This window comes from Lytechinus variegatus, chromosome 17, assembly GCF_018143015.1.
Source record: "Lytechinus variegatus isolate NC3 chromosome 17, Lvar_3.0, whole genome shotgun sequence".
Lineage (NCBI taxonomy): Eukaryota > Metazoa > Echinodermata > Echinoidea > Temnopleuroida > Toxopneustidae > Lytechinus > Lytechinus variegatus.
Genome location: NC_054756.1, coordinates 18268347 through 18293963, shown reverse-complemented (window position 1 = coordinate 18293963; position 25617 = coordinate 18268347). Strand labels below are relative to the sequence as shown.

General features: G+C 35.0%; 1 protein-coding gene across 1 annotated transcript in view; it reads right to left on the bottom strand.

The window, feature by feature from the left end:
- The window catches only part of LOC121431287, a 55194-nt gene that overhangs the window by 9693 nt on the left and 19884 nt on the right, over positions 1 to 25617 (bottom strand). Inside the window, exons 17-25 of the mRNA XM_041628795.1 lie at positions 22632 to 22725; positions 21680 to 21759; positions 15091 to 17060; positions 13100 to 13185; positions 11173 to 11242; positions 10489 to 10707; positions 9369 to 9563; positions 8632 to 8910; positions 1154 to 1232 (exon numbers count right to left, since the gene is read on the bottom strand). Coding sequence (XP_041484729.1) covers positions 1154 to 1232; positions 8632 to 8910; positions 9369 to 9563; positions 10489 to 10707; positions 11173 to 11242; positions 13100 to 13185; positions 15091 to 17060; positions 21680 to 21759; positions 22632 to 22725 — 3072 coding nt within the window. The remainder of the gene's footprint in view (positions 1 to 1153; positions 1233 to 8631; positions 8911 to 9368; positions 9564 to 10488; positions 10708 to 11172; positions 11243 to 13099; positions 13186 to 15090; positions 17061 to 21679; positions 21760 to 22631; positions 22726 to 25617) is intronic.

The window sequence follows — 25617 nt, the reverse complement described above, 5'->3', positions numbered from 1 at the left end:
GAGGACAATGATCATCCGGGCCCTATTACATAAATGCTATCATTGTGGGTAATCAATCAATCTTTCCTTTGAATGCATGGTAGCCACATGTACATACCATGACAGAATGATCAATGGCCAATCAAAGTTAAGGATTTCATGGAAGTTCATACCCCTGGATTGCAAAGTAAGTTTTATGCAACAAGCCCCTGGACAGTGCTATCAATGCACTGAATAAATCAGAATGTCAAGCATTGTTTAGTCAGCATGCATAGTTCATGCTTGAACATTTGAACCCTTATCAAATTCAGTGTTACAAGAGACAATTGCGAAGGTTGTGTAGTTGTAATCATTTTTGTAAGTTTGTGACAGGTACTGTTCTTAGTTATGCTACCACCAAAATCATACCTAACATTATGATCAAAATCAAAAAGTGAACAAATAATATACAAGTTCAATGCAGGAAAACTTAGAGCAAACTCTATGCTTAAGGTAATATTTTGACATGCCTAAAATTTATTGTTGATGCATATCAAGTTTTAGTAAGGATTTAAATAACAGTGTTAAGTGTTCTTATTGGTTTCCGATGAATACCACAAGCATGTCTTATCACATTCCTTCTTTAAATGATTCTTTTTTACTCCTGCCATGTACATGCTATTTATCTTAATTTGATTGTATGAAATTGGTAGAGTGCCAACATATGAAGAAAGCCTTTAAAAGAAATGATCATTTCTTATAGGTATAATCCCTAGGCATAGGTCATTCATTCAGATAAAAAAAACACCTGTAGAGGTTTTGTGACACAGTGGATCAGTCTCTAGACTTTGAACCACAAGGTCCGGGTTTCATATTCCACCACAGCATTCTCGTCTATAGCATGGTGTTTATCTACATTTGCCACTATCCACCCAGGTGTGATAAATAGGTACCTGGTAGGGAGGAATTCCTTGTACGCTCAAGCACCGTAATCAGGGTAGCCATGCTAAAGCTGGATTAATTAAAGCAGTGCTTATATGGAAACAATGTATCAAGCGTTATATGACACTGTTGAATATTATTATCATTTTATATGTTGTCGAGTTTCCTTTCAAAATTTGTTGTCATTGTTACATGTACATGTGTACATCTATATGTTTCTGGAAATTAAATAAATAAAAGATGTTTGAAATACCTGACACAGGGCAATCCATCTCAAAGTCACCTTCACCATCAGATCCTAAACTTTCCAGCTCATCAACAAATGAAACTTGCTGAAATACATAAAAGAAAACACAGAATCCATGGTCATCAGCTTGTATCTTTCATTGATGAATTGCAAAGTTAAATTTTAACTTTGCAATTTATCAATGAAAGATAAAAGCTAAAAATATATTACACAAGTATTACACAACAAACTCCATGGTACAGTATTTTCATGTGAAAAGCACAGGGTGCTAGCACCAAGTGCTTATTTTGCATAACACTGTAACTGAGCTGACAGAATCGTAGAACTGTGTATTATATGTTTTATGAAACAGGAGAACAGTCGGAATAAACTAGTATTGTAATATATTTCCAGGGCAATGTATAATTTGCAAATACCTGATATCTGCATCAGTATTACATCACAAACTACTTACACATTATCAGTTTCGAGTTCAGTTATAAAACAGGTTGGCAGTTGAGTGGAAAAATGTTGAACATGCTCCAAATTTCATGGATCGCAAAGATACATTGGGAAATATGCTTTCTATTATTTTAATATGAGATCACATGTATATCATAAAAACTACCTAGTCTTCTCTATGAATAAACATGAAATACAAAAACCATTTATTAAATATTCATACTCTTTGAGGTGAAATTATGCATCCAAAATGAATCCAAGATTATGTAGAATTAAAACATTAGCATGTGACATAATGAATTTATTCAAACAGATACAGTGTACCTAAAAACTTACAGAAATTATTAAAATTATGTATTTTGAACATGTAATATCTGGAACTTCAATTCAATGCAATTTACATACATGTATACATTACACAAATGACTATACTTTGAAATCTATAATTATTTGAGAGAAAATTAATCTTCAAAAATGAACCTAGGCTTGGGTGCATGAACATGGGCATTAGGTCAAATATATGATAGCATGCAAGACTGCAGACCAGATTATAGTTTCGTAGAAAAGCTAAAAATAAATTTGTATTTTATATGCAGGTACATCATGCATGGAAATGAGAAGGTCCGAGATTTTAAAGTCCAAACTTAATAGACACAGGTACAATACTACAGTGTTCTTAATGAATATTTCAACAGACCAAATTATAAAAATACTGTACATGTAGCTGATATAAATTACATTGTGAACATTCATCTCAAACAGAGACCACATCCCCCACAAAAATATATATATATATATATATATATTTGAATAAATAAGTAAATGAATACATAAACTAGAATTTTAATTCGTCTTACGGACGAATTAGGTGATCTGTCTGTGAATCTCATGATCACGATCTATTTTTTTAATCATGATCATCATTTCAATGCAGATCAATATTAATATCATCACAATAAACGTAGTTTTATCAATGAAAGGACCTGTTAAATACTGTTGAAAGATATTAAAATAAAACGTTTTATAAATCTTGTTTTTCTAAAAAATGTCAATTCCAATTTAGCAAGTAAGAACACGAAATAGTGAGCATAGTGTTGACGAAAGCAAGATTCTAGAATCCAGTTTTGAAAAAAAAATTAAACCAGTATGCATTGACCAGTATTTAGTTGCCTCATGAGCAGTAATGACTGAATGACATTTAATTTCTTACATGACGATATGTAGATTTCATTGCAAGATATTATACAAGCATGCCTTACATAGCAGGTTGGAGCAATTGCATAGACCAGGTGAATAGAATAGCAAAGCAATGAACACTGACAGAGGCATTTGTGCATTTCTTTCTGGAGTGCAGCGTTAGCCGTGTTCTTATAACAATACATAGCCAACTCTGAAATACCAGTTGCTAGTACACTCATTTTTGTTTTTTTGCATGTATTGAATCGCACAATCTAAAAGAATAATCAAGACATCAAGGTTGTTACTAATATCTCATTAAATATAAAACAATCATGTCACTTTAGTACCAATGAACTTTTTCTTATCATTTGCAGAATGAACCCCAAACTGGCTTATAGGGGTTACACGCAAAATGAGACAAAATTTAATAAAAAAAATAATAGATGCTGATGGGTTTCGATCCAGGGACCCTCGCATTACAAGGCAGATGCACTAACCATCAGACCATAGTAACTGCCATACACTTGCAAGGCAACGATAAAATATAATCTCAAATTGAATTTTTAAGGTGAAAGTTATATCATAAATTATACTTCTATACATTGTTAATATTTATGATAATCTCCTGCTCAAAATGATACAAATGTAACATTATTTGGAAGAATATATAATTAACTACAATATGTCGAAAACCGGACGAAAAACGACCAATGATTACGGAGTTATAGTCATATTTGCAAAATTATTAAAACGACATGAAACAAAAATTGAAAATTTTAGATTTGACGCCAATTTGAAGACGTTATGATAAAATGTATTGTCAAATGTGACATGAAATCACATCTACAAGTCCTACTCTATACGAATATAAAAGAAAATTTGGGGGTCAACGGACTATCTGAAGAGGTATATAGAATTTTGTAAAAGCATGTTTTTGCACATTTTTGGCCTATTGTGAAAACGCGCTTGCGCGCGTAATTCAAACTTTGACGGAAGCGCATTCCTTTATTACTGGTCGTAGAAGGTCGGTTAAGGTATCAAATTATTGGAAATTTCATAAAGAATGCATTGATGTAAAATAAAGTGCAGTTGTACGTTGCGTAAGGACGTTACGCGCGTAAACGCGCGCGAAAACCTGTGAGCGCGCAAATTTCTGAAATGCTTAGAATGACCTGATTCGTACTCTACTTTGATCAAAAAGTGATTTTGAGCATTTTAAAATTTTGACGCGCGCGTACATGCGCGTCGTGACCTGTAAAATGACCTGTGATGACATGGACAGTTGACCCTTGATCTGAAGTTGATTTCATGTTAATATTGTTAACTTTTGATGACTGATAATGAAGATATGATTGATAATGTGATTTTACAAAATGGCGCGTAGATGACGTCACGATGACCATTTGACGTTGAACTTGTTTCGTACACATCGTATGATAACTGTCCATAATTGATAACATTTTGATGAAAATTGATTGATTAGTTTTGATGATTTTGGTGGAACAAGAAAAGGGTGGAAAAAGAAAAATAAATAAAAAGAATAAAGAAATAAATAAAAAAGAAAATTCGTAGAAACATAAGAGGTGATCTGTCAATTGACAGATCACCTACTAATCAAATGAATAAATAAAATAGATAAATAAATAAATAAATAAAATTAAAAAAATAAGTAAATGAAATAGTTTAATAGATAAATACATGTAAAAATATAAATAATGAAAATAATGTTCAATTATACTACATTATTTTTAAGAAGGTATATCGTTGAAAAGCTGCCAAAATAATTGACTTCGTACAATCATTAGAGCAAAGTAACTTTTAAGAAGTGTAAAAGGGTCGCCTACATCTGTATCTTTTCTGGAACTACATGTATGGTGCATTTATTATACAAAATAGACTCTCACAGAGAAAATGAGTCTATACATGTATGTAAATGAGAGTGACAAAGAAAAAATTTGAATGAATCAATAGGAATGACACCCCTTTCATAAATCCACTCTCAAATACTCAGGATCGGATGAAGCTCAGAATAATGTTACTTGGAAATTAAATTGTGATAATGAATTCAGAAGAAGTACAGTGAGGAAAAGTGTGGCTTATCAGCATAAGTCAGCAGTGCCTAACTTAAAGTAGTACTTAAATGCCTAGTTGCGTGCAGTAAAAAAGGCATGACCGCATTGGTCAGATCGTGCCAAGAGGACGTGTACATGTACTCGCTACTGCGTAGGGGAAGGTGGGGTATTAAAGTTGTGACACTTTTTGCATTTTGCAGTATTTTACGTTATTCTTGGAAAATATTTTCATCGATATCTTTTTACTCCCATACTGAAAGTCATTGTGACCTTTGAAAAAAAAAACAAAGTGGCTCAACTTGCCCAATCTGTGGGGTAAGTTGTGCCACCTTCTGGGTTAAGTTGAGCCATAAAAAACCATGTACAAAATGTATGCGGGAAGAACCAGCATAATTTTTTATTTATTAAAAGTCTTTTCACTTGCTAATTCTCCATAAATGCTAACATCCTCTAAAAGTAAAAGAAATGTCATGTGAATTTGCTCCTTTCTGCCTGCATATCAATGGCTTTGTTAGGTTTGTTTGTTTCTTATTATACATTACCATAAGAATTACCATGGCTCAGCTTGCCCCATGTTGGCTGGCTCAAATTACCCCAGTCCGAACTTCATGCGATATTTTCACATCCACAAATTTCTTATGCATCCAAAATAACTTTGACAAGAATGAGAATCTATACCTGGACTAACAATATTGTTCTCATTTCTTTATTATATTTAAAGATGTGTGTGGGTAAAAAGCACTGATCTATTTCACACCCTTAATACTTTTTTGGCTGAAATTTGTATATTTCCTTCTAAAAAAGGTACTTTTTGTTTCAAAGTTGAAAACATTGTGGTGGGGAATAAAGGTTGTGTAATGGGTCATCAATACATGACACCACCATAATGTCTGACTCATTCATTATTAGCCTGGGGGTGGTGGCTCAACTTGCACCTATGCTCAACTTACCCGCCTTCCCCTACTTATTGATAAGATTGTGTGTTTGATATGTACACGTCGGAATTTAAGTGAAACTCTCGAGTCATACATAAATCTTTGTGAAACACTCCCAAGGATCTCTTCTACATTTATTGACTAACTTTTTGAGTTTTGTTTTTCTTATCAGTAAAGTGTAAGCTCAAATGAAGGTTGATCTTTTCACAGAATTTTTCTTTTTTAATTTTTAAGTACGTGTATCATCATAAAAATTAAGAGGCATTTTGGTCCAACAGATTTCTTGGAGAGGAAAATACATTTTTACAGGTAAGCCTGGTAATAAATTCTATTAATAACAAACACTCAACATGCAAATTCTCTTTAGTACAAAATATACTGAAAGACTTACAAAAGTATTGATAGCACAATACTTATTATTCAAGCAAAAAGTGGATCCATAGAGGCCATGTGGAGATGATTGGATACAGAAATAATTGTCATAAAGGTGCCAAATTTTCTCAGAAAACCTTGCACTGATATATGAAGGTTCATGTACATATATGTACTGGTATACAGGTACATGTAAATGACTGAACATCAGTCACTGCCAAAATATACTGAAATCAGTGTTACCTTAGTACTGTACATGTACATCCCCTAACAATGAAAAGTGAATGTACTCATGTTATTTTCCCAAAATATTAGCTGAATGTATACATATAGTTGCGATGCTTAGGATTGCAATTTCACATGAATATTTTTTGATCGGATGCCCAACAAAAATGAATTATCCTGAGTCATGTGGGGTTTTTTTCTCTTTGACATACATGCACATGTATTGACCACTTCTCAAGAATGGAATAGTGAGAAAAAAACAGGATATATTTGTTTGTACACAAACTTTTCTAAGTAATATCTAACTGTAATTTGTAAGGACAATTTCTAAAGAAGCATCAGACCATAACAAAAAAAGGTAACATATCAGAGATTTAAATTTTCACAAAAATAATGGTTTAAGAAAGATTCAATGACCACTGAGCATTTCACTGCACATTTGTTATTAGATTATGAAACTTGAGTATAATTATCATTACCGGTATAGACCGTCTACTATAGATTTGGACAAGCTTTTATTTGATGTTTTACATCATTAGAGGTCAGATATGATTATAACTGAAATTAAATTTATGAGCGACGACAAAGGTTATCAGACCGGATTTTATCATTTCACAGAATGGTATAGAGACTGTCCTTAGATTAATCCTAAAAGTACACCAATGCTTATTAAGAACAGGCCATTGTTTTGTTTAACCATTAGTATTACATAATGCCCTTTAAATATGAAATGACATAATCACTGTAGCAAGTACTACCCATTCTCTGCAATACATTAATAACTTTTATCAAAACCAGCAATTGTATCCATTTATGATGTAATAAATGAGGCCATGACGTAACAACGTGACATACATGTCTCATTTGCTCATCTTTAATCCTTTGTCTACATCTTCACCCAGCCACCATCCCCTGACCTTACACGTGTACATAAAACACAACTCTGGTGGGTGTTTCATAAAGATTTTTGAAAAATTATGCACAACTTTAAGCATGACCGGAACTAGACAGCTGGCAGCCGTTTGTTTCGAAGAGTTTGTTTTTTTAATTTTAATTTGTTCTCGTACACAGACGGCTCACGATCTTGCAGCCGCCATTATGGGGTTAAAAATGCAAAATCCCCCCCCCCCGACGGGCTCATCGATTTTTGTCTTTATTTCATAGGAATATATATAAAAAGAATTGGACCAAATAAAGATTATTTTTCCATTTTGGCATGAAATGCACCAAAACGGGAAAAAAAACTTAAAAGGAAAAAAAAACAGTGACTTACTTCGGCTGTTGCGCAACCCCCACTTCCCTTGTTTAGCTGAAATTAATACATAAACATATGGCCAGTGAGTCCCTCTACAGATCGAGTTGGAACTTCGGTCTCTGTAATTGGTGAGTGGAGCCAACGGAGTTCAGCGAAACAACCAATATAACAGAGACCGAAGCTTTTGGTCTAGACCGGAACATGTTCTTAGGTGTTAAGTCGATTACATAGGGATTTATCACAGAACAACAAGAAAGGGCCATCAGTGGTACGTAAAGTCATTCTTACAAAAAGCTTCATGAAACACCCACCTGGACAATTATAAAGTATTGATATACCCAGATTGTTGGGGGGTCATAAACCTGGTACTTTATTGTGATGAATTTATGCAGCTTTTTTGCAAGGGCCATTTCAGATATTTAGATGGGAAATTGTGACTTCTGCTTGTCCAAAAATAATTTCTCTTGATTTCCAAGAATAAACATTCTAAGGGCTGGGTTTATCATAAGATTTTTTTTCTTCAGCATAATGAGATGCTTAGAATAGAGGGTGATTCAGCATTGATGTAACATTTACCACAACGGTGTACCTAGACAAAAGGTTAAGCTACTTTTGACAGCAGCTTCCAGACCACCATTTTCTCTAGTCCTTCCTTACCCTCAAGTTCATGAACAGACACAACAATAAAGGTATGGAAAGCTACATGTACATTGAGGCCCACAAACAGGATGCTGATGACTGTCACTTTTGTGAAGGTACCAAAGAAACACAACTAGTGGGCCCCTGCTTGACATGATGTTATTATTACCCTGGCATAAGCACGGGTACGCTCAAGCATTCCAGAAATTAATTCTAACCTTGTACCCATTCACCTCACCTGGGGAAAACATGCCGAGGCTAGGAATCAAACCCACGTCCCTCAGATTTGAAAGACGAGAATACTAATGACTAGACCACATCGCCCCACGCAAATGAATTTCAGATCCTGAAATAAGACTCACATACCTTTGGTGTTGTTCTAGGTGTCCGGTTGCTACTCCCAGGGGTATTCCAACAGGACAGCTGGGAGGTGACTGTCTCAATGGTTAAGGCAGGGGTGGCTGGTGTTATCAGAACCTCCTCTTCCTCCACTTCTTCCTTCTCCTCCTCACTTCTCTTGTCATTCTCTTCCCCTTGATCACTGTCCTCTCTCAGATCTTGAGAGCTATCGTACATATGGCTGATGCTGCTATTGCCCAAGCTGGACATGCAATCTGCAAGGCTTCGTCGGCAGCTGCTCTTTGGCTATAAAAAACAACAACAAAGTAATACAAAGTATGCATTACTAGGGACAGTTATTTTTTTTTGGTTCATCAGAGCAGAAAATTGATTTGGTTCTTTAATTTTCATGTGAAAGTAGGTTAAATTTACCTCTGTGTAACAGAATTCATTATATGCTGTGTACACATGCTATGTTAATCAGAGCACAAAATTGAATTTCGATTTTGGATAAAGTTTGAAACAAAATTAAAGGTTTCATGAGGAAGAAAGGCGATTTTTGTTTAAACAGAAAATCACTGTCCCTACATTAGTAAAAGGTATGAACTTCATTATCAAACTTGTCCAATTTGGTTTTTGGTTCAGATTGCATGTATAAACAATTATGAAGTACCGGATTTAATAAAAAGATTTAAACCAGGACTGAGCCTATGAAGATTCTATGTATAATTGAAAATTATTAGTATTTGCAAATGCAAATGTACCTTTTTGGAGAGCATTTTCTGGTGGGAAGGCACTTGGATGGTATCATCAGGTTCGTTTCTCTGTTGAGTCCTTTTCTTAGTTGATTTCTTAGTTTTCTTTGTCTCTTTCTCCTCTTCATAGTAATAAAGCGGAAACTCATCTTCTGCTCCATCTGTCAAATTCTTGGATTTCCTTTTCTTTGGAGCATTGGCATTCTATTACAAATGAAGAAACATTGATTCGTAGCACAGAACAAACAGAATATATGAGTTTGGCCAATATTCAGTGGCTCAAAATTGGTTATAAAAAATATTCCTCAAGGGCCAATGTTGCACGAATTGTTGACAAATAGTATATCGGTCTAATAGAGTGGAATATGTTTATGGAAAAGCCATAAAATATAATAATCATTATCTTTAATGACCATTATTCATTCGACCATGCAATACAGCATGATATTGTACATCAAGATTTTAACATACCAACCAATGGGGAATTCCCCAGATTTCAGCACTTCATGCAATGCTTCACAGGCAAATCAAGCAGATCAAAGTGTTTTAATGCACTGCTAAAAGTGCGCTACATAGAAAGTAATATTCCATTCACTATCTGAATCTTTATTCACATCTGCCAATCTACGCTTGTTTAACATTATATTAAAAAGTTTATAACTTCACAGTTCACATATTCAATTTAAATGGGAATAACACATGCATCTGCATGATACATACCTCTATTCTAGCAGATATAGGAAGTATAAAAATGAGCAAAAAGTCTCCTCCCTCACAAACATTCTTCAAAATTCAATAGTTTTTTCAAAAAAAGTCAGAAACTTTGATCAAAAGTTAGAATATGGAACTCGACATGATTTTTTTGGCATATTTGTATTCGATAAAAAGCTCAAGATTTCTGCCAACAGATTCACTAGTAGATGGCCAAGGTTTGGCAGTGGAGTCAATAAAAAGGAAATGTTGATGGCAACTGCTTTTAGGGCCTGAGATAAAATTAACTCCTGTTTTTCATTTTTTGAAAGAATGTTTCTCAAATGATCTTCTCATAATATCCTTTTTACATAAAAGACATGATTAAGATGGTTATCCCTTTCATTTTAGTTACAAGACTAGCACATTTTCTACATACTTTTACTTGTGGCTTGTTCCCAGGTTTCTTCACCGTGTCAAGGTTCTTGGTGATTTTAGCAAGGCCAAAGACTTCCCTCCTTGTTTTGGAGTAGGTGGAGACCTTCTGTTTAGGTTTGTCTGCCAGCCAGCTACATTCACTGACGGCATCTTCAATGAAGGATGTTGTACAACAGGAGCTGGTCTCCTCACGGAACTCGTAAATGTCACTAGTTGATTTCTGAGATGAATTAGGGAGATGATAAGAATTACGTTTATGTATTTTATATAGCCATGCCTACAGACAGGAGACAGAGAAATTGCTGTCCCAGATGTATATTATTTTTACAAAATGCTCTATTAGAACACACACATTTACAGCCATGTCATGAAGTAGGAACTGTATCCCTTCCCCTATCCCCTTCCCCCCAGTTGGCAATATTAATATTTCTCTTATGCAGTGTTGCCATGGAAATTGGATATTCATTGTATCAAGATGCAAGCCTAATTGAATATTATTGACATTATATTATATTCCATCATGAATTCATATACCATCCACCAAATAACACTCTCAAATACCCTTTAAGTATCACTTATGCACAAAGTATACCTGTGTGTATTGACAGTGAAAAATATATACAATGGTGGAAAAGTCTTCAACTCATCATGGCATTTCCACAATTTACTGAAGCCCAATACTTACTTCACATGTTTTCTTTGCTGATCTGCAAGGTGTTTGAAGGTCACTATGATCATCAGATCCGACAGACGAGCTATGAATAAAAAGGGCAAAAACAAGAATCTAAAAAATCAAACTAACACCTGAAATTGTCACATAATTGCCAACCCAGTATTCCAATAAATTACAACAAATGGAGGCAAAATGGTGACATTGATGAATTTTGTACCCAGTATCATAGAAAGATTTTTGCAAGACTAAGAAGACAGGGCCAATGTAGGTGAATATTCTTTTTGTTTACCAAAAAATGTGTTATCAAAGACGAACAATTGGTAAGCATTAATTGCTTTATTGTGTGTCATTTTGTTTCAGTCAATCCCATACTGGTCAAATAATACATCCACACACTTTAACTTCCTGGAGAACCATTTATGATAAACACCCAAATACATGTCTAACAATATCAAAGACCAATACACCAGGAACAACAAAGTAAATTACACGTTCCTAGAGTTTAAAAAAATAACATTAAGCCCTAATTTGCAATTAATTAATGTCAAACTATTAAAAAATGAAGAAATGTCAATTATTACATTTATATCAGGGGATGATTCACAGACAGCTACATATGTTAAATATTGAGTGCTATATATGTAAATATCAGTTACATGACATTTGTTCCTGCGACAATTGCTCCACTCAAAATTCCACACACTAATCGAATGACCAACTTCAACACTGGAGTTAATACTATACCCCAACCTAAACCTAACATAAACCCCTACTGCAACACTAAACCCAACCCTATGTCTTTCTTAGACTAAATAAAGCCTGGAGCAATTGTCACTGGAGCAAATGTTGTGTCACCCGAAATATCAAATTCAAAATCTTGATTGGACCAAGTCATCTCAAAGCTTTTCTTAGCTGATATTGAACATACCAGTAGTAGGGGAAGGCGGGGTAAGTTGTGACACTTTTTGCATTTTGCATGTTACAATTGATATGACAAGTACTATTGTAGAAATAAGTACCTTGCCTTTAAATTTGATTCTTGGGAAATGTTTTTCACCTACATATAACTTTCTACCCCCACACTGAAAGTCATCGTGACCTTTGAAAAAACCGATGTCAAATGGCTCAACTTGCCCCATATATGGGGTAAGTTGTGCCACTGTCTGGGGTAAGTTGAGCCACAAAAACTACGTACAAAATGTATGGGGGAGAACCAGCATGTCAATTTTTTGTTTGAAGTCTTTTCACTTGCTAATTCTCTATAAATACTAACATCCTTTAAAAGGAAAAGAGCAGTCATGTAAATTTGCTCCTTTCAGCCTGCATTTCAATCGATTTTTATGGTTTGTTTGTTTTTTAAGATACATTACCATAAGAATTACCATGGCTCAACTTGCCCCATGCTGTTTGGCTCAACTTACCCCAGTCCCAACTTAGTGCGATAATTTTGTATCCACACATTTATCATGCATCCATCATATAAAAGACTATGACAAGAATGAAGATCCATACCTGGACTAACAATGTTGTTATCATGTCTTTATTATATTTAAAGACGTGTGTGTGAATAAAGTACTTATCTATTTCACACTCTTTTTTACTTTTTTGGCTGAAATTCATATTTTTCCCTCTAAAAAACTACTTTTTGTTTCAAAGTGGAAAACAATGTGGTGGGGTTAGGGGTTATGCTATGGGTCATCAATACATGACACCACCACAATGTCTGACTCATTCATTATTGGCCTGGGGCTGGTGGCTCAACTTGCCCCTATGCTCAACTTACCCCGCCTTCCCCTACTGGTGTCTCAGGCGACTTAAATACATGTACATGTAGGTAGAAATTTCACAGAACTTTAATTCCATATCAATAGAAACACACATGATGTTAGTAAAAAAGAGGATGTATAATAATGAAAATAAGGAATGTGGAATTTCTCACTTTTCTAGCTCTGTGTAATCCACCTTTTGTACTTTCCGTCTTGTACGGCCTGCTGCAATCCCTCTTCTACTAGATTTCAACAAGTCCTAAGCAATAGAAATCAATTGGATCAAAATAAAGAGATTTTTTAGAATGATTTCAAACCCCATTCCTCACTGTAACAGTCTTGGTCAAATTAGTGAAGTAATGAAGATCGTGTTTTGTGGCCAGTTGATATTTGTATTTCGTTGAGGATTTGGGAGCAATTTCTATTGCTGTTCTGCGCTTTGTTGTCTTTGCTCCAGATAACTTCCAGGTTTCTGCTGTGTTCTGTATTTTTATTTTTATTTTGCTTTTGTGACATTTCCTGTTCACTCATGTCTTTCAATATTTGTATGTCATCTATGTGGTAATGTGTACCTATGTCAATGGACTGTGCATTTGTACTGATTTCTATGTAAACAGAAATATTGCTTTTACATGTACACAAAGTCTTTGGGGAAATGGGATTTCCATTTTTCTAGACATGCTGAAACGGCATTTACATGTACATTTAAGGTTATGTGACATGGAAAAGGCCATTTTTTAATGGAAAATCACTGTTCCCGGTGACGTTATTGCTGGTAATAATATTGCTTCAATACTAACACCACTTTTTTTTACCAATCTTTCACGATACTAAATTCAGATCTCCAGCTGACAATTGGATTGTTTTCATTTACTGTACACAATCTATTGCTCTGTCTCAATTCATTATAAGCCAAATCAACCTCAACACTACATGTAGCATATTTCATATGAAGTGTAAGAGCTGGTAACCCTAAGGCTATTTTTCAACACCAAACTTTAAACGTACTAGAGAACATGTAAGTTCACATCTACTGCTGATAACTGGATTGTTCTAAATAACACCATAGATTGCTCTAGAATTCAAATGTATAAAAAAACTAAAATACCAACATTTTTCATGTTTGGTCAATGGTGTAAGCGATTATTACACGAACACCAAATTTCAACACTTAAATTTAAATGCACTAAGTTCACATCTACTGCTGATGATTGAATCATCCTCAATAACACCATAGATTGCTCTGGGAATCTCAATGTATTGTGTCATGCAACAGCCAAAACACCAGCATATTTTATGTTTGGTGCATAAAGTGCTGGTTACACTAACACAATTTTTCAACACTAAGATTTAAATCTACTAAGTTCACATCTACTACTGATAAGTGAATTGTTCTCAATAACACCATAGATTGCTCTAGGAGTCCAAATGTATCACAGGATGAATCAACCAATACATCTGCATATTTTATGTTTGGTGCAAGAGCAAGTTAAACCTAAAACAAGTTTTAAAAACCAAACTTTATCTGCACTATGTTCACATCTTCTTCTGATAATTGGACTTTTTTTCTTTTTCAGTAAAACAGCTAAAACTTCTCTATCTTTTGAGTCTCGAGTGGACTACGAATTGATAGGATGCATCAACTAATTAGGGGTTGGGTTCAAAACGGAAACAACTGCAGAGGGTATCACATATGTGACTAAAATCTTGTGCGAGACATGCAGAAGACAGGGAGAAAAAATAAAGTGCGATCCTCTAATACGTGGAGCGGCCGAGAAAGCAGCGAGTACATACATCCAAGGAACAACCTTTATTACGAAAAGCAATGTGAGGGGGCATTTTTGGGGGAAAGGCAAGCTTGTTATTCTCTCAATTTTCGTTAAATGGTATTTTTGCACTACTACTAATATTACCATGATTTAAATATGGTTTTGAAGTGGATTCTAGACTTACTTTAATTTCATATCTAGACTATCATACCAAAGTCTATCCCGACACATTTGGGTGGTAGCAAGCTATAACAATAATAAATTGATAGCAATGTATGTATGTATATACATAACTTTATATAAAAGTATATTTCCTATAAATGAAATTTGCAATGAGCAACAAAAACAATGCAAAAGTATTTTAAAACATAAGAAATAAACTTATGCAAACATACCTTACACATGCTGCTGAAACTCTCCACCGAGACAACAGTAGACGTTTCATCAGGCGGGGTAGTAGTAGCAGTTTCCATGATCTCTTCTGAATCCGAGTCCTCGATCTGTGATCCAAAGTGTGTCCTCCTGTCCTTGGACACCTTAGATGTTAGTGCTGACCTTTCCATCTTATCGATGGTGGTCACTGGCTTGGCTTTGGTCATTCTTAATTGAACTTCTTCATGTACTTCTACATTGTCTTCCATGCTTCTTTTCTTCTTAGCAGAGTATGGTGGGGTTTTGTCAGTAGTTGTTTTAGGTGTGTATTTCTTGCTTTTATTGGTGATACTATCCTGCTTTTTAGATTTCTCTTGTTTCATCTTCTTCCTAGATGCTTGAAGATCTTGCAAATCACGTTCATAATCATACATGCTGTCATCGTCTGATTGTTCCAATCTTGGTTTCTCGTATTTAGATTTCCTTTCTTTGTGATGTTTAGGAGATGGTACCTGATCATGCAGTGCATGGTCCCCTTGGTTGAAAGACATTGATGATCGCGTGGTCCTCTTGCTTTTATCATTGGATGTATGAAGCATCTCATCTCCAGATCTTTTCCTTTCTACCTTCTCTGCATCAATGTTATTTTCCTCATCCTGGTGCATGTTACTAGAACTACGCCGTAGTGCCACAATCGTCTTACTCCGTCTGGATATACTGTCCTCTGCATGCCTCAAAACCTCACTGTCCACCTCAAGTTCTTCCACATGTAAAGCCACCCTTTTCTCTTTCATTCTGTCCTCAGCTTTCTTTGAAGTACTCTTCTTAATGCTACTGGATCTGTCGCCCAAGATGCTTTCCATGTGTGCACTAACCATGTCATCCACACTCATTTCTCCCTCAGTAAGACTCTCATCACCCTTGACAGATTCCCTCACAGACCTTCTGGAGGATTTTGTCGACATTCCTGCAGCTGTTTCAACTGCTTTTCTTGAGATGTCCTTATGAAAAGTTTTCTTGTGAGGCTCTGAAGTTACCTCTCCTTCTAGTTCAGCATCTAGACTTCTTGATATGGACTTCAACTTCCTCTTTCTCGAACTTGAGGAGCTTTGCCTTCTGGGGCCACATTCCGCATCATCTACCTCTGGATCTTTCTTCTCTGCACACAATGGCTCTTTATCTAGCTCATCATCAAAAGTCTTGTCCTGTCTGTCAAGAGTCTTTCCTTTTCCTTGGATAGGCTTCTTGAGGACATCCTTATTCATCCTTCGCTCAGGCAGACTCTTCATGACAGACTTTACAAAAGTACGGATATCAGTGTCATCATAAGCTTCAGTCACAAGTGGCACATCTCTTGCAACCTCAATATCTGGATACTCCTCTTCTTGGTCTTGCATCCGACTCGCAAACTCTGCAAGTTCCTTTGTTTCCTTCTGAATGCGCTGTATGTATGCATCCTCACTGTCAAGTTTCCCTTTCATCTTTCTCCTGGACGACTGGCGGGGCTTCTCATGTGCATCATCTTCAGTCTCGGTAGTTTCCTGCTGGTGGTCTGACGTTGCTGACGTCTTTCGGCCCTTGGCAGATCGCTGATTTTTACCTTGGTCCATACTCTTGGCACTCCCCTTGTTCCTTAGTCCAAATTTGTGACTGTTTTCCACAAACTCATCTTGACTGCTTTCTTCAGTTCCATCCTCCTCGCAAAGAGCAACAGGACGTCCTCCTTTCTTCCTTTTAGCTGCAGCTGTCATTTCACCACCCTTTTGAGCTTTTGTACTGGTACCATCATCTCCACTACCTTTAGCAGGAGTCTTCCTGGAACCAACTGGGAAGCTCCCAACAGAAGAGGAATCCACAAAGTCATAGGGGTCTTTCCCATTGCAACTTGTAGAGGTAGAGTCGGCCTTGGCAGTCTCAGGTTTGGTTTTGCTCTTTATCACCATAAGCTCAGAGGTCTCATCTGACTGACTAGAAGCTTGTGGTACTTGTTTTCCTACACAGTGAAAATCACCCAAGAAATGATATTCTCAAAACAAAGTAATATTCTCATATTGATTTAAAGATTTTAAAAGAATATTTTTAGTTAAATTTTGTTTACTTTGCAAACTAAAACCTTGAAGAAACTTTCACATTGAAAGCTTGTCACCTGGACCTGGACTAACTCACAAAGAGTCAGTACATATTTTAATTTGCAGTTTTATTGGCTATTAAGTGAATATATTTGGAGTCATGTTCAAATCAAATTTCATAAACCAGTTCAATTAAGCCTTATTTAAGGCAGCATATTTATTGCTGAATGTAATATCATTTATCAACCCAAAGTTATATATGATTATTACATAACGTCCAATCATATTAGTATCATACCATTATATCTGTATCACAAAACTGAACGAGTGATTGTAGAAAAAAAAATTATTGCTTCATTGCATTAACAATATTCTATCAATCATCAAAAATCTATACAATCAGTCAAGACATGTGTTATGGGACCAATGTTTTTACAATAGATGCATGATGTTTAAAAAGGATATTAGGAAGATGGCAAGTCAGTTGATAAAGATTCTTCATAAGGTTTCAATGTCTAATACATAGAGAAAATTTGGTTCATTTTTCCTTTTCATATGTGTGTATTATCCTATTTTGTAAATATTTGTAATGTTTTTTTATATTATTGTGGAAATAAATGATTTTGATTTGATAAAAGATGCAGTAAACATATTTTGTGTGCTGCTGTAATATAATGCTGGTGCATTACATTTTCCCTCCTCTCATCTGCTCCATCTCCCCTAAAATAAGCTTAAAGGAGACACCCGAAGAATCCAAAGTATTTTATAATGCCTTTTTGTGGTCATCATTGTAAAGGGGAAGTATTACTAATCAGATATATAACTTCACTTTTCAAAATAGTCATTAGAGTTTGCAGAAATCAGCTCTCAAAAATGATTTATTTTCATGCCATATTTCTGCCTTCCATCGGTCCTCTTGCGAGCTCCAGCTGAGTGACGTCACACAATGAGCGTGAGCAGCTGAGCTGACAGCAGCCCATTGAAGACGATCTTTCCAATCAGCGTTTTTTGCTCTTAGAATTGTTTATTCCTCACAAGATTGGTCTTGTTATATAGATAAAAGTTTGAATTTACTGAACAGTAAAATAAAGTGCACATTTAACGTATTTTGGTAACCGATATTTAGCTTAGAAAAAATGATTTTTTTTTCAAGAAATATATTTGAATAAACAAAGCATATTTTCACTTAGAAATCACACTTGCGACAAATTGATATTATAATCAATATAAAGCATAGACATTCTTCGTCACGACTGAAAAAAAATTATGAAATTTCATTACGTAACAAAGTCAGGAACCACACAATAACACGGCAATATCCATCGCGAAATGATTGAAATTGCAGTTGAATTGCCGAAACATGATTAGCCCACAGCGGCGAGCGGACTTTGTTTCATATATCTTAAAAGCCCACCATAATGTAGGGAATGGTTTGTGGCCAAACGTGTTGGCCATCGTTTTGTCGTGTGCGAGGACCCTGGTTCAAAACTCGGATTAACTTGCTTATTTTTTTTTATTCCTTCTCGTCCCTACCCAGCTTTTTTTTCTTGTGAAATCCCATTCAGACCTGTATTTATCAAATCTTATTTAATTGCTGCTTTTGATTTTCAAGTTCTTGATTAGATTCTACTCTTATTTGGGATGGGAGGGGTACAGGATGAGTTAAAAGTCAAGTCCACATCAACTAAAAATTATTTGAATAGAGTAATTTCCCTTGCTGTTTTTACTCAAAACAGTCACAAAACAATGATATGCAAATTAGTGTTGTCACTCACATCACATTCGTTTCTAATTTTTTGTGGCATTTTGTTTTTTAATTCTTTGCAGATTTGAGTATAGGAATTTCTTCATCCGAACACAATAGGTTACATTTACGTAACTGTAACTCTAAATGTTATTTGGAGGAATTAAAATCCCTCTGAAAATTTTTCAGAAAATAAATAGAAAATTAAATATCAAATCTAAATGTCATGTAAATATATCAAACAACAAAATACAAAAGAACTTAGTGCATGTGACATAACGGTTAGTGTAATTTGCACATCGACACAGATGAGCATATCATCGTTTTATAAATTAGGCAAAATTTCTCAATGTTAGAGTAGTAATTATATAAATTTGAATCAAAGTTTTTATGAAATTTCCTGCAATATCTTATTTTCCTTTAAATTCAAATGAATTTTTGATTGTGTGGACTTCTCCTTTACTCTTAATGTAGGGAATGCATAGCAATATTTATCCAGAAACAAAATTGTCTTAAAATATGCAAATCTGTAATTGGGCACATGTTCACTTTTCTTTCATCCAGGCCACTTCCTCACACCCACCAGGCTTACAGTCTTAGAACAAAAAAAATGATGAACCATCACACAACAGCACACAACATTCAGTGCTTCACAATAAATATTTCACTTCTGTTCATACATGTACATGCAATAAATATTGTGGAAAACAAATAAAAGGCGTACCCATATTCAAATACCGTTTAAAAGGACAAATATATTATACCTTTCGAGAAAAATCAGCACGTTAGATATCTGATAACAAAACACAAATATGGGGCACTGCAAGAAACTTATGTTCCATTGCAAATCAAGCGTAAGTCTTAAATTCAAATTCAAGCGTAATAAGGTCGAGTTGCAATAGCAGTTCAACTACATGTACATGTTTCTCTTTAATCAAAGGACTTACCCTTGATTTGGGACGTGTGATTGATTAGAAAATTTCTTGCAAAATGCCCTAATAACATTAAAATTGTTTTTTTCGTTTTAAGTTGTGTGTTCTTATTTTCGACAAGCTGTATTCCTGTCCAAGTCAATTTTTTTAGTTCTCTCCAAAACTGTGCTCAAAATCGTTTCCAAGATCGATAAAGATAAATTTTCTGTTGCATCATTATCAGTCCAAAACTTGCACCGTAGCTCCTGGAAAGAGTGAAGAAAAAAATGGCTATATCCAAATCAGTAAGAGGACATGATGGAATCTCCCAGATTGAAGTAGCGAGCAGAGACCAGAAGTCACCAGAGTCAGCAAGTGTGCAGATCTGTGTGTAGAAGAGAGAAAAAATAAAGAAATAATTTAAATAATCAAATCAAAGTATGAATTTCATTATCTTGATGATTGACGACGTGCGGTGGCATGTAATTCCCGGTCAACAACAAATAATCATAATAGTAGGTTTAGACACCTGAAAAATTCCACTCAGAACACTGGTGCTCTACCTCAACGCTCAAGTGATGTTTGTGTAGGCCCCACTCTACTTACCGCTTAGCGGTAGTGAATCACTTGAAGTACGGTACTCTGTGTCATTACAAAGAGTGCATTTATCTTCATTGTTTTATGTTGAAGGCACTACGCATTCATATGTAGAAGCACTCTAATCAGAAAGAAACACCAGACTCTAGTTTTGGCCAGGAATCAGCATGATCAGGGTAACCACTGCTGAAAATTTGTCTTGCTTCATGACATCGGCATTATGGTGATATAATTCTGTGTATCTGGATGTATACGATACAGGGCCCTCCTGAGCATAAACGCATTGGGTACTAGACCTGTGTATAATAAAAACTTAACATTTGGCCTTATCGTGAAAACATTCGGCCTTATCGTGAAATTTGGTGTTTGTGCGCTCGTTGTGTACAAAGTCAATGGGAGTGGATCACCGCCGTTGACGAAATAAACGGCAGTGAATGGACTGGTGACAAAAACTACGATAATGCCAAACATTCCTCTGAAACAGCATATTTTCAGCCATGGTCCATGCCAGTGCTCCTAAATAATTTAATCGCCTGAGTCCTGACCAGTTTATTTAGAAATCTGACTGAAGTCTTTGTGAAGAAAAATCTGCTGGAATTGTGCAAAAACATTATTTCTAAAATAAAGACTTTTTAATTTTAATAGTAGTCATGCCAAAATGCATGATTCTAAAATTATATCAGATCTGTATCTGTCATCTGACCTGAATGCATCGTCAGAACAAGTACAGACTAGTTTCCAAACATGCTTACCTTGACTTTTGACTGGATCAAACAGCGTAACCTGCATCGGCAGCAAGTGAATGGGACCGTACAGCTTGGAATCAGAGCAACACAACGAAGACTGTCGAGTGGACAAAATCGGTCTTTCCAGTTCATAATTCAATAAAAATGGACAAAGTAACACAGTTCTGGTTCTCTTATAGTCTGAAGATGTCAAAATCGGATATCACAACACATGAAGAAAACGGTAAATTCGAAGAAAAATAGAGACCAGGAAGGTGTATCAGTGTATTATGCACAGAGAGATAGTGTGTAGTCGATCATGTGACGTCATTATTCTCGACTGTTTTCGATCGCGTGAATGTCTGCCTGGGGGGCTGAGAAGGGTCTCTATTAATTTCATTTCTTGCATTTCCACAACATCTGTAAGACTTTTTAGTGACATATTTGTGTATAAAAAGACAAGACCTTTCCATTCATATATAATTTGTCTATAATCATCACTATCGTGAATTTTCTTTGTGTGTATCCTTTAAATCTAAATCATCATCTCTACATGTATTACATACCAAGTTTGGGACCACTGCTGCCTTTACTCAATGTACTCTCTTCAGTAATATCGCTTAGCAAAGGACTTGGAAATCTACCACTGTAATATAAACACAAGCAGATCAACGTATAAATGTGACACATCAAAGGATCTTATGAATCCAATGTAAGAAGAGCTCGATTCCGCGACCTTGTTGCTTTGCAAGAAAAGGAATTGCTGACTGTACATTACATGTATACACATGATTCCATGGAAAGGTGACATTAAAAGATGCACTTTCTAATGGTAGATCCTAAAATTGGGGTCAAAACTTTGGTTCAAATGTCAAAATGATATCGGATATCAACAACTCAATTTTTGTTTAAACGGATATAGTAACTTTTAGAACTGAGCTCTTCATATGACTGTAGCATTTGTTTCAAATTTACTATTTTTTATTTCTAGGATCAATTATTATCAGAAAAAATAAAAGAAATGACAAATATCAAGATACTTGTGAAAACAAAAAATTAAAACTGTAATACTTGTGAAAACAAAATATTTCATTATTTTTGTATGAAATTATACCCCTCAGTTAATTTGCATTTTCATATTTTGTTCAGATTTTTAAAGTCAAATTGTGTTCTTAGCTATTAGAATTATTTAAATTTACATACATGATTATTGACTCGTTATATTTAAGTAGTGTATTCGCTGTTTATCTCTTTATTTGTACGTATAATAAATTTGTCATAATGGTGTTTTCACTTTCAGTTCCTTTGTTGTTCTTAATTTACTGAGATACATGTATCTTGTATTCTTTTTCCCCCTTCTTTCTCAGGGCTTTGAAACTTGTATAAAGCACGTTATAAATTTTGTATATTATTATTATTATCATTATTATTGCATTAGACACTAGGTTTGACTTTCATAATATTATTGTACTAATATGGATTGTAAAACAAACTCAAATCAGTTGTTATTAAGATCACCTTCTCCTGAAGAAATCACGTTTTGGCTGAGAGTTGGGGACAATCTGAGAAGAAACATGCCTCTCTTCTGGAGCTGAGCTTGGGATGCAGAATTCTGTACAATCAAGAAGAACAATTGAAAGGAATTGTCCAGGTTTTCTAACAGACAAACTATTTCACAAGTGCAATTAAAAGGTGGACATGGGAACTGCCCATCACCCATAGAGATATACTGCACGCAAAAAATAATTTTTGATTTTCTGGTACTAATTACTGGCTGAATCTACAACATTGGATACCAGTAAGCTTAACACTAATGAGACAGGGGAGCTAATTCAGCCCCCCCCCCTGACCATTTTTTATGATAAATCTGCCGCACTAAATTTTTTACCGAGCCACTGGCTGACTTTTTTTATTTTCAAGACTCGCTCAACTTTTGAGACCAAATATTTGACCCCTGGATACACGGTTCCGAAATTGCTCAAACACATGAATTTTTGTACAAATCCAAGGCAAATAGTGATTTTTAGCACAAATTCGTAAATGTATCATTTTTCCTTTGACTGATTAAACTCAATTACTTTTAATGTGTTTATGGTCATAATAAAGTTCCTAATGATTTCCATTGGTAGAAGAATAAAAACAAAAAGTAAAAAACATAGAAATACATAAGAAATTTACAAAACAATAAAATACATACGAAAATAATTGTGATATTGATTTTCTTTTTGGCTACATTTGATCATGGGTAACACACATCGTAATCTCGCGAACAACAGCCAAGATCATAACGGGGGCTGAATCAGCCCCCTCAGCCCCCCCCCCCCCCCCCGCCTTCTTAGGTGTCAGAATAGCCCAGTCCATTTCGAGTTAAACATTGCAACAAATAGATATTTTCCAGGGCTCTTTTGAGCATTTCGGGGGCAATATTGCCCCAGGCCCCAATATTTGCATGGTACTAGTATGTCTCTTTAGGATAATAATAAGCAGTTCTTGTATAGCGCAAATCACAAATATGAATGTCTCTATGCGCTTCCAAAGGACTTGGATATTATTAACTCAGATGTAGCTTAGCAGCCGTAATTACTAAGATTACAGCGCACACAACTTTTTCTTGCCAAAGGAAATTACGCCATGGCTGGGATTCGAACCCATGACCCTGTTTCAAAGTCCGGAGACTAATCCACTGGGCCACAACGCTTCACAATTTTGCACTTTCTTTTTATCATGACTGCTGGTATTCATTAATGGAACATGATTTGATACATAAAAATGCACAGAACAAAATGATAATTCCATTAAGGTACATTGTTCCATTCTTTATGAAATGTAATTCATTTACGTGAAGATAATCATAATGCTTTAGTATCGTAAGTTGGGAATGCAAGGAAATTACTATCTAAACATTTTATAATGAAATATTCTCATTTCATTTCAATAAAAATTTTACATTCTAGTTCACTTTTAAGCTCAAATTATATCTATATTTGAGTTGTTTTCAGAATGAGTTTTAAATTTTGCAAATTTGAGGAGTGAATAAAGAATAGTTTAAAACTTCCTAAAAGTTTTATGTATTCAATGAGAACTGGTCATTGATTTACAAATGTGATGAAGCATGCCTGGTTATTACTCCTCTTTGCGTGCTGAATACAATGAGCCCTTGGTTCAAAATATATCTCAGGCTAGGGCTTATGGGAAGTATGTATAAAATTAAATCATGTTACATGGGTTGAATGCAATTTAAAATATTGCAACATGGAGTAATAGGGTAGCAGATATTAAGTTACTTTGATACTTCAAAATATTTAGCTAATTTACCAGATTTTCCATTTCTTCCTCCAGTAAAAAAATGTACATTTCTATGACGCACCAATAGACATGTACACTCATTTATAAAACTACAAATCCGCCCGTCTTAAAAATAGTTACGATTGATCCCATCACTCGTAACTCTACGGAAATCCATTATTGTCATAATTTTTTCAACAGGAAATTTGCAACTGTCCTTTGTAAACAAACGGGTACACACCAAATTGTAAAGAAAACAATGAGTTTTTGAATATACATCATACCCAGAAAACATTTTAAACCAACATGCATTAAAGATGTGGGCGTTGCTGGCTTTCCATAGTTAACATTGATCAGATCAATTGCAACACTTTGTAAGGTAGGGCCCCGATATTTTTGCCAAACATACAAGACAGGCCAAGAAAAAATGAAATTTTTTGGAACTTCAATCAATAAGTATTAAATTTCCGACGACATTCCAGAATTTGTAACAAATACAAACCCTGCGTATGCATCAGGGAAAAATTACACGGGGTTCGGCCGTGATCGACAGAACCCTGGAAAATAAAAAAAAGCACCTGAAAATCTCCAATCGTTGGAATGTAAAGCTTATCCAATGTTGAAGAATTAAGCAGGTTTTCAAAAGTACATGTAGCCTCCTATTTTTTTTTATTTACCTAGTATATGCTCAATAACCATAAAATGTCTGAGACACTAGACCTACATGTATGAAAGGGTATCTCAATCGTTAACTTACAATAGTCAATCTTTTTATTTAAGAGATCAAATTGCTTTTTGTAGCTCATAATCTCACCACAAATGGCCATAAAGAATTGATAGACATTAAATAATAATATGACATGCAAACGTATCTGTTTTTTGTTCTTCGGCAGCGCAAAGGGTCTCTTGTGACAAATGATGTTTGGGTACATTTAATTTCAAAGATTTATTCACTCTACCAAAGAACTCACCCCATTCCTACAATATACATAATTCGAGAAAACACTGTCATTCAGTGAGGTTCTTTTTCTTTTATTTGTTTAATTGTTGATATGACTGCATATACGTTTATAATCGTGTCTGTGCAGTTTTATGTATAATTGTTCTGTACGACACTGTCATTTTAAACAAGACTAGCAGAAAGAGCAAGATTCGTTCGCCAATTTTCCTGGCCCTGTTTTTCATACCATTATCAACATAAACATCTTTGCTTTCAGGG